The sequence below is a fragment of the Hippocampus guttulatus genome, chromosome 8 (assembly GCF_054856545.1).
Source record: "Hippocampus guttulatus isolate MCC_2025c chromosome 8, RoL_Hgut_1.0, whole genome shotgun sequence".
Taxonomy (NCBI): Eukaryota; Metazoa; Chordata; class Actinopteri; order Syngnathiformes; family Syngnathidae; genus Hippocampus; species Hippocampus guttulatus.
Window position 1 is genome coordinate 9,084,778 of NC_141268.1, and position 13,113 is coordinate 9,097,890.

Sequence of the window (13,113 nt, forward strand, 5' to 3'; positions counted from 1 at the left end):
TGGATGATTCAAGACATCTCTGCTTTGCACAAGCATGCTCAGCCTTGCACTGTCAAGTGTATGTAAGATTGTGATTTGATCGGATTCTAAAGCCAAGTTCCCCACAAAGAAGAAAGACTACGGTAATAATAGAAGAAGAACGAGGTGAAGTTAGGCTCACTGTTACCTTATCCCTGGTAACTTCGTATTGGTGTAAACTTTATTTGACCTCTCCTGACCGATTATCCGGTGGTGTAGGGAATGTGAAAAGTGATTTTCCCTCTCTGTTCTGCTTTGAAAACAACAGTTGTAATTGATAAACCTATTTCAATATTCATGACTGTAAATCATTGCGTTTGTACAGGGACGTGTGGTCAGGGTTGGCAAATGAGTGCCGCTCCCTCCTGTCCCTTCCCATGCACATCAAGAGTAAAAAGGAAAAAAAAAGGAAGAGGCATTTATAATCATTGAATTTGTGCTAAGACGTTCATCAGATGTTTCTATAAGATCACGCCGAGTGCTTTTCCTGTGGTGTGGGGTGTGTTAAGTGTGACTTTTTTCCCTTCCTGATCTGGTCACAAATCTTAAGTGTTAAACCTGTTCAGCATTTATGATCACAAACACGTGAGACAGAATGAAAGCCATTCAGGAAGATACTGGACTAGAGGAGCGTCAGTAGGTTAGGTGCTTTTATAATGTGCCTCATAAGTCATTCACCTCAAGAAAAAGTTTTGTTTCCTGCCTGTGATTGCAAGGGAGGGAAATTCTTCGATATGGCCCAATTGATAGTTTCCCATGACATCAACGACTACCACGCTGGAGGTCAACACATCGGTTTGTTCCAGTTTTTCTTGAGTTTTTGAACCAAGAGTCCTCCAGATGTCAGCCGTTAACATGGCAGACTACCATTGATCACTTGATTAAATGAATAGTCAAAGAAGTAATGGTGGACGCTAGGCTAATTGATAGCTTATCTAGGAACTACAGCACATAGCGTTTGCAAACTCCTCTCCTTTGTCGGTTGAGCGACAGGTCACTTCCTTCCTTTGCTAAAGTACCGTATTTTCCGCACTAAAAGGCGCACTGAATTATGAGGCGCACATTCAATGAATGGTCTATTTTTTAAAAAAATCATATATTGGACGCACTGGTTTCATAAGACGCAATCTACAATGCATCCACTAGATGGATCTACACTCCTTCCCTTCGACTCCAGAGGCGTTCATGACCGCCTCCGAAAAACTTAAATTAATGATTACAGTACTTCAATGAAACTACGAAAATTGAAAAGAATGCATAAAAACAGAAAATCAAGCGAGGAAATAACAAAATATATTCTATCGAACGGAAGAAGAGAAGGCACGGAGACGGACAAAGACGTACCTGTATTTGTTGAGACTGTGAAAACCATTAATAAAGTGTGTCTTTTTTAAAAAAACAACACCGCAGCTCTCCTTTTTTCAGAGCAACAAAAACGTATATAATAAAGCAGCGACACAGTTCACTGAACCAACAGCAAGTTATAACATTGGAAGCATGTCTCCAGCAATGAGCCATTTTGGGGTCGACATTTTACCGTAATGACCATACACAAGGCGCACGGGATTTTAAGGCGCGCTGTGAGCTTTTAAGAAAATGGAAGATTTTTTGGTGCGCCTTATAGTGCGGAAAATACGGTAAATATTGAACTGGTCATTTACGAGTGTTTGATTTGCAAGCAGGTTGGGAAGGAAAAAAAACATCATAATTAACACGCCCCACACCACAAGATAATCGTTTAGTATGAGACCCACGCATAATGATTTTCCAAATACAGTATATTAAACACGTTTAACATTTATGATTGGTTCGCCTCAAGCATTGACAAGAAAAAAAAATCACTCATTACACAGCCCACTCAGGAAAATTGCTCAAGATAATCGTGAGAGAGGAAAATAAATGCTTAAATCGGGTTCGGTTATCAGTATGTGTTTACCCAGCTTCTGGGATGATTTCCTCACTTTTGTTTTGATTTGAATGATCTGTGACCTTCAATTGATTTATTCAATTTACTGCAATGTTAGACTTTATTTCATTTCAACCCTCTGTCATCCAATCTGTCATGTCTTTATCTGTGTGTGAGACTCTTCTCTTTTTAAGTCTCGGGCAAAGGGGATGAGAAAGGGCTCCAGTTAAGCCGCCCTCCCCCTCACCACCCCCTCACAATGAGATGGAAACATTAATCAATTAGGTGGCTCTGAAAGGAGATGAAGCTGCCTCTTCTCTGGAAATGAAATGCCGTAGACTCTTAAATCCAGTCAAAGGGTGTCCCCCACGACTCACCACCCCACCCTCTGTCCCCCAATCTCGTTCTCTTCTCCCCCCCCCCCCCCCCTTCATGCTATAGTCAAATCCAAGTAGGTCGGCCATGGAGAATATGATGAAGATGAAGGAATTTATTTAGGTGTAGAAGAAAAGGGTTGTGACCTTGGAGTATAGCATAACAAGAAAAGCATCTCTTGTACTTTTGTCTGTCAGATAAATAACTTCGTAGAATCAAACGCATGTTGTTGGTGGCAAAGCAGCTCATTGACAGAACGGAATATGGGGTCAGAGGAGGAGGGAGGGCACTTGTTTGAATAGGCCATTGTGCAGTGGAACAAGAGGCAACATAGTGTCATTATGGGAGGTCAGCAGCTAGAAAAGGTTGGCAAAGGTTCACTACTGAGCATGCTGTGCTCACTGCATCCCAGCTAAAAACGAACATATCATTTAACAGTTCATGATCCATGAAACCATGGTCAGTATCACCCACTCTCCACTGAGCACAACACGACTAAAAAGTTGGTGATTTTGGACTTGAGAATTAAATTTCAGGATGAATTTAAAATGTACTGGAACCTTTCAAGGTGAACTTGAGTTAACCTTCTTGAACTGTTAAAATGTTCAACTGTTGAATGTTTCAGTACTTTTTTGCAGAAATTCATTATCTCAAACAATTTCCAACAGGTGTTTAAAATTTCCAAGCACGTCCACCTCTCTTCGGCATATTTGCGGAAACACTCACCTACTTGCATTTTGTTTTGAATTGATTTTTATCGTGGTAAATTAATGCCCACAGTGTATTTCAGCCTCTTCCTATGTGTTTTGTACTCAGTTTGCTGTACATTTAGACTATTGATATTGATAGTTCCAATCACTTAAAGCCCTTACCCCACTGAGTGGCGAACAATTGCGAATGTTTCTGGGAGCAGTGAATCTTACGTTCTTGTCAGGATTCATCAGAGTTCGTTCAAGGTCGAACATGTTCCCCAAATGGCTGCCCAATCTTCACTTGTACTTTACTTCGCTTGCGACAAGAAAACATTACTAAAACCATTTGGGGAACATCTGGCGAGCATCTGGCAAACATTTTACTACCGTTTTTCGCCGCCATCTTTCTGTTACGGATAGCCGAAGGAGACAAACTTGGCGAACGTAGTTCCTCAAAATGATAACTACAGCTTGTGTAACAAACGCTATGGTTACTCCTTCACTTGAGGGAATACGAGAAGTCTTTTGGGATGGCATTATGCTTGCACCTGTGCTGAAGAAACTATTAATAGCATTGCTAGTGTAGTGTCCTGGCTGGTCCTCCAAAACTGTAGCCCAGTAAATTTGCAGTTCTGAAGATGCCAATGTTCTCATTGAAAGAGCATTATTACGTGTGTGGGTTCCACCTTCTTTTGTGAAGTATAACTATGAGCCTTGGTGGGAATAACAACAACTAGTAAATTTACCTTTGCTAAATAATCGGCTCGATAGCTCTAGGTATGGTCAGATGCTAATGCATGCCAATTAAGTGGCTATGTTCCTTCTTTAAAAAAAAACAAAAATCATGTCTTTCGAGCCTACTGAAACCCAAATGGTTGGTAAACTTACATTTATTGTAACATGTGATATAGATATGGTCAGATGCTAAGGAATGGCAACAGCATAACATCAAACAAAACATGCGCGTGCTGTAAGATGGCTTTTTGGACAATTAGTTGCAAAGTTTGTCGTAGTTCTCACAAAACTCTGAAACGTAGCATGAGCTCTGACAATTTTCACGGCTGATCCACCATAATTGTAGCCCAGTATTTGAGAAGATGACTAGCAATGAAAAAGATGTTGTTCCTCTTAAAACCGATGTAGCAGAAATATCATTTATTGTAAGGTACGATTATTGTTCAATAATATTGTCAGTAAGAACAACAGCATTTCATTATTTCATTCAGAGTAAAAGTAAACAGGAAATGGTAGACAGAAGAGAGATGACTCAATCACGACCATAATTTAGACAAAACAAAACAATCATTCACTCTGGTTCAAATTGTGCCCCCAAAAGACTCACCTTTTACCTTTTTTAGCCATTAAGCGTCAAAAATTACCACGACCGCAAAGAGACTAATCAAACACGTTGCTTCTGACTTTCTCTTCCAACGAATTTCTCTTTATATCCATTTAAACTCAATCAGAAGGCCATTCAACTCCTTAAGTTTTCACTTTTGCATTTCCAAGCGACTCTGGCGAGCTAAATGAAAAGCACTTTCGCTTGCTGAGGCCACTTGTTTTATTCTCGACCGAGCATTTTAGTTATTTTGATTCCAAACTTCAAGCGATGACAAATGGGAGAGACAAAGTGGATTTAAATTCTAAATCTATTTTGTGAGGACCACTGAAATGAATGTGGCCTATAAGGGGGTTTTAATGACTTTCCATTCCGGTTACCAGGAAGCAGAGAGGCTACTTCTGTGTAATGCCTAAAATAGACACACACCAAGAACACTTTAACAGGATATAATTGTGTGTTGTGTGTTTCATACCACTCTTCAGCTGTAATTTGAGACTCAGGCGTTCTTGTAAGGTGCACATTTTGTGCTTTTTCTCCTCCCTGCATCAATCATTGTGTGCATGAAACAGTGGTGAGTGGTCCTTCCAGAGCGGGATATTTTCAAATTAATATTTTTTTTCCAACTCCAACTCCCTGGTCAAATTTTTCCCAATTCTGACCAGATTTACCTCTGCCTCAATGATCTTGAAGTTTAGCCTGACAAAGGAACAACAATATACCAGTGCTGAAGTTCAAAATGCTCTTTGTTTCCCCTCCCCCACAGTATCCAGCGATTTTCCTGAAACCAGGCATGTCATTGTGTTTGAACTTTTGTGGACCAAATCAATAGAAAAGGGTTTTGGTTGATGGTTGGGTTTGCACTGCAGACATTTTGTGAAAGGTATTTTTATTTGGCATTTGCCCGAGTTGCCTTTTTTATAAAAATCATGGCTGCAGCCGTGATTTAAAATTAACCTTTGGACAAAAAACAAAACAAAACATGGGAGTCCTCAGGGTAAAGCCTCAAGGTCATTGAGGCATGGTGACTTGGCAAAGCAGCAAAATATAGCATTTGAGTAAAATTTATAAATGTATCAAATGTGATACAGAGAGATTGTTGACTCCTGGCAGTCCTTGTATGGTGCTCTATGCTGTATTTTCATCACTGACAACAATACTGTGCAAAAGTCAAGTGGTCATGCTGACAAATAGTTAAAAGCAACATGGAAATCCATAATGGGTCATTGTCACATGGAGGACACGGGCGGTACTTGGCAGAAATACTTGAAATTCTTTTGATAGTGTCTTTGCCCTACTTCTTCCACTTGACAACAACTTTTATTCTATTAAAAAAGTTGTACACGAAAGTGAAGCAGTGATGTCTACTATGCTGAAACAGGAAAACGTAGCATTCAAGTCAAATATAAAGAATGCAGCAGATTGCTATCACCTTATGTACTTTAAAGTTGTCATTTGCCAAAATGTCTCTACTTGACGTTGATTGTCATCATTGATAACAGAACTGTGCAAAAGTCATGTTGACAGGGTGAGAGTAAAAATCAGGACGGAAATATAAGTTGAGCGATTGTTGTCACATGGAGGGCACAACCTGAACTTGCGAGAAATTCCTTCAGCTCCTTTAGCAATGCTGTTTGCCATATATCTTGTCAAAAACTGCCTTCACTGATCACTTTGCAAAAACAATAATATTGCGGTAAGAATAAAAAGGATACCATAAAAATGATGCGCGAGATTGTTGGCACATGTAGGCCATACCCAGCATTGGCCAGAAATCTCCGCAACTCCTTTGACGTTGCCGTGAACCGCATTTCAAAGCATTTATGTGTGAGCAGTGATGTAAAAGTGTGAAGTCAACCTCAGGACAGCTGGATTATGGCCCACATGTGCGTTTCTGTGTTGTGTAACGCATACGATGTGCAACAAACATGTCATGGAAAAACATTTTGGCCGTAAGCGTGTTATTTTCCTTCTCGGGCTCTGCTCGGACATTGTTCTTCACTTACATCCTGTTGTGTCCACCACTGTACTGTGTGTGTGAGACTGTTCTTTGTGGATGTGTGTGTGTTTGTGTGTGAATGGTCCAAATTGAAGCAGTGTGTGTGACACTGAGGCCACCAGAGGTCAACTATGAGTGTGTCAAGCATGCTGGTTAACTCTTTGTAGGGCGAGGAGGTATGTTTGCTACTTCAAGTTAGTGTCTAAAATAGACCTAGAATGCTTCAGTTGCAAAACAATGATTACAATTATAGTCACAATGAGATGATGAACATTGTCACGCACGAAATATGTCGACTGAAGCATGTCAGTGGTTTCTAATAAGTGCAGACTTTTATGTGGATACTGTGAATTGATGTATTAAAATGGACTGGATTGTAGGGGATTGCTTGCCGTGGGTTCATAAGGAAAGTGACATCATTAAAATGAAAAAAGTGTTACTTCTATGATGTAAATACATTTGTTGAATTCAAACAAATGTATGCAGTAATATATTTAATACAGCTGCATTGCATTACATGGATTTGAATTTTCAGATTTCCCAACCTTTGCTATTCTTTGCAGATTCATCATTCCTCGAAATTATTTACTGTAATGTCTTGTAATTAGCTCTTCTCTGATTTTGTAAAATATAAATTTTGATTCATTATTTTCAGTAGAAATGGTTATTGGAATGTCAATTGTATTTTTCATCATGTTAAATAAAGTTTTTAAAATGTTACTTTCAGGCTATCGTCTAAAAGTGTCCTGCTATTTTCAGTGTCCTTGAGTTTCACAAAGTGGTTGGAATTCCAATGTATAATAATAATAATAATTATTATTAATAATAATATAATAATAAGAATGGGCGGCCCGGTAGCCCAGTGGTTAGCACGTCGACTTCACAGTGCAGGGGTACCGGGTTCAATTCCAGCTCCGGCCTCCCTGTGTGGAGTTTGCATGTTCTCCCCGGGCCTGCGTGGGTTTTCTCCGGGTACTCCGGTTTCCTCCCACATTCCAAAAACATGCATGGCAGGCTGATTGGTCACTCTAAATTGTCCCTAGGTGTGGGTGTGGGCGTGCATGGTTGTTCGCCTCTGTGTGCCCTGTGATTGGCTGCCAACCAATTGTCCCCTGCCTACTGCCCGAAGACAGCTGGGATAGGCTCCAGCACCCCCCGCGACCCTAGTGAGGATCAAACGGTTCGGAAAATGGATGGATGGATGGATTATTATTATTATTATTATTATTATTAGCATTATTAATATTAATATTCTTGCTTTGATAGTAGAAGTAGATTGGCTGGCAACCGTTTCAGGGTGTCCCTCGCCTACTCCCCGAAGACAGCTGGGATAGGCTCCAGCACCCCCTGCGATCCTTGTGAGGATAAAGAGGTTCGAAAATGGATGGATGGATGGATAGTAGTAGTAGTAATAGTAGTAGTAGTAGTAGTATTTTTATAAAATGTATGCATCTATTTTTTTCACTTGAACAAACTGTATTTTTTATTTTTGTGACTACAATAAATAAGACTCAATATCATTTTCTGATTTGGAATAGTCGTAATAATTAAAAAATAAATCCTTTCCTTTTAATGCCAAACTGTCCAAAACCAACAGCCCGGTGTCAACGAATTATCCGTGACTAAATTAATAGCTACCATATATATATATATATTTCTACTTTTTGACTACAAATTGGATGATTTCTGGCTGATTAAATTAAATAAATAAATTCCCTATTTGACCACACGAGGTCGCAGTTTGCCAGGCACGAGGAGGAGTAAGCGCGCTCACCAACTGCATCTGTCCAAGAAGAGAGAGAGAGAGAGAGCGAGAGAGAAAGAGAGAGTGAGAGAGGTGCACATTCGACTGGATCGCTACTCTTGCCAGTCCCGCGGACCCTGCTATGGACGTCAGGTTCTATCCGGCTCCCCCCTCCAGCGTGGGTGCGTGCACGTTAACGCCTGACTCCACTTTGGACTATTACCACTCCAACAAGGTAAAGAAAACAACTCTTTTTACTTTCCACCTCTTTATGCGTGGCATCCATCGCAACCGTGACAAGTGCTCCACTTTTTTTTCCCCACAAAAAAAAAACTCCGCAGGGCTTGCAGTGGCAACATAACTTTGTCTTGAGTAAAATATAAGACAAAACAAAAACACGACAAAAAGCCCCCATGCACCTGTTTTCGCATTTATCCGCAGCTCAGTGCTTCAGCGATCCCCCAACCAGCTGCACTCAATTTTCCATTACGATTCTCAATCCATCTCTTTGCTCTTTGTATGATTTATAGTTCAAGTATTGAAATACATGTAACAGTGCATGATTGATTGATTTTCTAACAAACTTGGAAGTCCAATAATTAGCTATTTGTGCTATTAGTGCTGACTGAGTATGCACTCCCACCTTGTGCTCCAGGGTGGGCAACCTATAGCTCGAGAGCCAAATATGGACATGCTATAAAAGCCTAAAAAAAACTCATACATATTCAGTGGCGCCTTGAGATACGATGACTCAACTTGCAAATTTTTCAAGATATGAGCCATCATTTCACCAAGTTGCGAATTGAACTTCTCTGTTTGTGTCCAACTAAACAAAAAAAGAGAATGACAGGTTTTGTACTAAAAACAAACAACTGCCCAAAGAAAGGACCTGTTAGCCTTATGCTAATGCTAATTATCATCCATGTTGCACTTCTTTGAACCTATAAGCAATGGCTTGAACACACACGGTTCAGCAACAACATGAAGACAGACAATCCAATGGTACTCACAGTCATCAGTCTTCTTTCTCTGCATTGAACCATTCACATTAGTGCTGTACTGATGAGCTGAGAGATGAATTGAAATTATGTTCGGAATTCCTCTTGAGTTTTAGACATGACCCGCAGCAATATATGCCTTGAACTGATGGGATTCTAATAACGCCCCAATGAACAATAAATTCTCATCTGTCTCATCATCAGTCTGTCTCATACTGTCCTTAGGTGGTCAATGCAAAAACACTACTTTCTACTTAATTATGTCGTTACTGTTTGCTTTTACAACCAGTTCAGGATTTACCCAGTTTGTTGCCCGAAGATAGCTGGGATAGGCTCCAGCACGCCCGCAACCCTCGTGAGAATAAGCGGTTCAGATAATGCATAGATGGATAGATGTTTGCTTTTATTAAGTCCAAAATTATGGGGTGGAATTTTTTGCAAGCGTGTTGACACTACATATTTAAATTGTATCTCAAGGCACCACTGTACAATTTCCATTGCTGCATGTTTGCTGCATCGGGTCCTCTGATAGGAGAGCCATTGGCTTTGATTCTGTCTTATTTTGTGTCACATGCTTTAATTACAGTATTAAGAGCCCATAAAGGTGCCCTGACTCCAAGTAGATGTGGTTTTACAACTACATTGTTATCTCTTTTGTCACTGGCACCATACCAGTTTACATATTTTGTTTATAGTTTACTAAGGAGGCTCTGAAGCAGTTTGGGCTCTGATAAAAATGTGCCTCAACTGCGCAAAAGATAACATGAGGGAATTTGTTGGTCTCATTGTCCTATCTGTGTTTATTGAGGCACACAAATATCCTAATGTGTAATAATTCATATTTCATTGTCGCATCATATTTTGCATTGATTCGGAACGTCGCTCAGAGAGGATTTGAGTATCACGTGGTTTTAAGCATTCTGTATGCATGTGCCCCATCTCTCCTAGAACGAGTAAACATGCATCAATTCCTCTCGATATTGTTTTCGGGCTACTTTGGCTGCTGGTTTGACACTTGGGACACCATACACATAAAAAAGATTGATATGAATATAAGAAGGGTGGTTGTTCGTTAATTAGTATTTGTCTTCATATAAACGCAAATACAAGGCATGCTTCTTATTTCTTAGTGCACTTTGATGGCTCGCAGAAGCAGAACATTTACTTTAGAGGGCCTTATGGAGGCCCGTTTGAGTGGTGCTGAAAATCACAGTATATGTAAAGGTGATTAAAGTACCCGAGGGGAAGACGGATTGGTTGTCCCTCAATGGGAAAGTTTTTGTAGAAGGGATCACAACGGAAGTACATTGTGTTCTTGCTGCATGGTCTTCTGGTTCCTGAGCCAATCCTTTATTTAAAAAACAAAGCAAAAATACCCCAGATGTCATAATAAGAAACAATTTTCAATTTTTTTTGTGTCCTGGTCTAATTACATAATAACCTGTACAGTTGATGTTAGGAGGCAGGCAGGCAGGTACACGGCAGTGTCGTATTACTTCAAGTAACAGCTGTGACTGTGGCTACAACTGCGCAACTGTTGAATAACAACGCGCCCCGGCTTGTTGTGACCTTTCGCTGAGTGGAGATCCTCTATGCAAAGGAGATGATGTTGCGTCAGGTTGAATTAGGTGTAATCAATTGATAGGATTTATTAGAATAACTGTTTGGGGGTTTTTTTCGACGATAACAGAAAAAACAGACAGCGCAGTGGATGAGCAGTGAGCAGGTCTGCAGCACAGTTCTCAGGTTGTGGGGTCAAATCTTGGCTCAGTCTCTCCCTGTGAAGAATGTGCATGTTCCACAAAATTATATTATTTTTTCTAAATCGTTCAGTCCTATTAAGTTCTTGGTAACAGCTGTACAAGTGGTGGTTGTATTCCTCACGTTTTGTCTGGAGCTGTGTGTAGTGTATGCCAACCAGGATATGAGCATGATATGGTCCACATCCCATATGTCGATACAGTACATCTATAAAAAGCCACACTTTCTCTGTTTTGTCACGGAGCGTCTGTCATTGTGATTTAACGCTCATACATTATGTTTGATGGAGGAACGCTTATACGGAATGGAAGTGCATGATTTCTCGAGTGACAATGGATCTAATCAATATGCACTCAACCTTGCTATTTACAAAATCTGAGTTCAATTTTTTTCGTTTTTTTTTTTTTTTTTACCCAGAGGGTTGCTCCTCTCAGTTGCATCCAGCTTGTCCGCTGCTGCTCGCACAATCACCGTGAGTCATCTTTACATCGGGCCCTGAGATCCCTCCTAATCTTTGTGAAGCCCCCGCGCGTCCTCCCCGAGTGGGAGGCTTGTTTGCCAGCGCTGAAGGCCACTTTCTCTATAAAAATGCCTGTTTTAACAGCGGGCCTGACTATTTGTCAAATGCATTATGACTTGTGCATATACCCCTCCACACTTCCCGCCCAGGCTCAATCACTCGGCTGTGATGTGAAGTTGGATAGATTACTGGAACTGCTGCACCCTCGTTCTCTCACTTTCTCCATCCCCCATCCTTCTTCTCTCGAAGAGAAGTAGGCCCTCTGTAATTACACTGTTGTGCAAACATGTGTATGTATGAGTGTGCTTATAAAAAAACTGTGTGTGTGTCTGTGTGTGTGTATATATATATATATATATAATGTGTGTGTGTGTGTGCGCGCACGTGTGTGTACTACATACACGTGCGCGCACACACTGTGTAGGTGTGTTTGTATGCTATACCTAATTATATCAATATCTACAGTAGTTAGTGAAGCCCTACTGACACAGTAAATAACAGATTTTGTTCAAACTCTGAAGAAAGATGCAAATGCTAGCATTTTATTTTCATTTTAATCGTTTGTCCTCATCGAGCCTGAACGTAGACTGCTATTTTTGTTGAAGATTTCTCTGTGCTAGCTATACATAATGTGGTCATTTTAACATTGCTAAAACAGCCAATATTTTGGATAATGGTAATTTTTTATTTTTAATGGGTGCATGTAATTTTTTTTTAGGATCTAGTATTATATTATAAAAGTCTAGTGTTTTTCCTTTAAAATTAAAAAAAAAAGAATAATGGAGTCTTTTGTTGAACAGAAACAAACAATTTCTGTCAATGTGTGTGCGCGCGTGATAACAGAAATCATTTGTGTTTATAGTGATGACTTAAAGCAAACGCAATTCAAGTCGAACAAGCACTGCACTCAACTCTGAACCCTAACATTAGCATTGTTGCTAGTGCTAAGTATGTGAGATGGGTCCTATCCGGCAGAAACTGCATGGGAATTTACATGCTAGCTTATTAACAGAAATTATCTGTGTTCATAACACCATGACATTTTAGTGTTCTTTGTACAAGTAACGTGTGCAACTCTTTCCGCTAATGTGAGCATTGATGCTAGTGCTAACAAAGACAGATGTGCCCTGACTGGTACAAACAGTCACTTGAATATACGTGCTAACATGCTAACAGCAGGTATTTGTGCTATTTGACTTGACACGTGACTTGAAATAAACATTTTGGTGGCAGGTTTATACAGGAGAACGAAATTGAGGTTGTAGATTTAATTCATATTTCGGTTGGAAAAGAACAATGAACCATGCGCGAGTTGCTGCATCCTCATCCATATTTACGTCCGTAAACAGGATGTTGTGGGTGATGTTATCTTTTCTTCTGCGCAGGCGAGTCACTTTTGGGACGCATTGGTTCACACACCAGACAGACTGAAGTCATAATTAATATGTAATTGAGCTTTAAGGCCTGCCGTGGGAATGTAGCCTCATTAGAAGACATTGTATCATCAACACGAAGGTGTTAATTTTGAGCTACCGTATTTTCCGCACTAAAAGGTGCACCTAAAAGCCTTCCATTTTCTTAAAAGCTCACAGCGCCTTACAATCCGATGCGCCTTGTGTATGGACTATTGACTGCTATGGGGCGCTTCACTTGAGTGGCGGCATTTTCTTGATCGTAGCTCCATCTAGTGGATGCATCGTAGATTGTGTCTTATAGTGCGGTCTGTCCAATATATGAAAAAATTACACAATAGGCTATTCA

General features: G+C 40.2%; 1 protein-coding gene across 2 annotated transcripts in view; it reads left to right on the plus strand.

Moving 5' to 3' along the window:
- The first annotated feature begins 8,181 nt into the window (after window positions 1-8,181).
- Window positions 8,182-13,113, plus strand: part of tox2 (TOX high mobility group box family member 2) — a 112,205-nt gene continuing 107,273 nt past the window's right edge. For both annotated transcript variants that reach the window (XM_086118568.1, XM_086118569.1), the window contains exon 1: window positions 8,182-8,308. In XM_086118568.1, coding sequence (XP_085974694.1) covers window positions 8,216-8,308 — 93 coding nt within the window. In that variant the 5' untranslated portion in view covers window positions 8,182-8,215. The remainder of the gene's footprint in view (window positions 8,309-13,113) is intronic.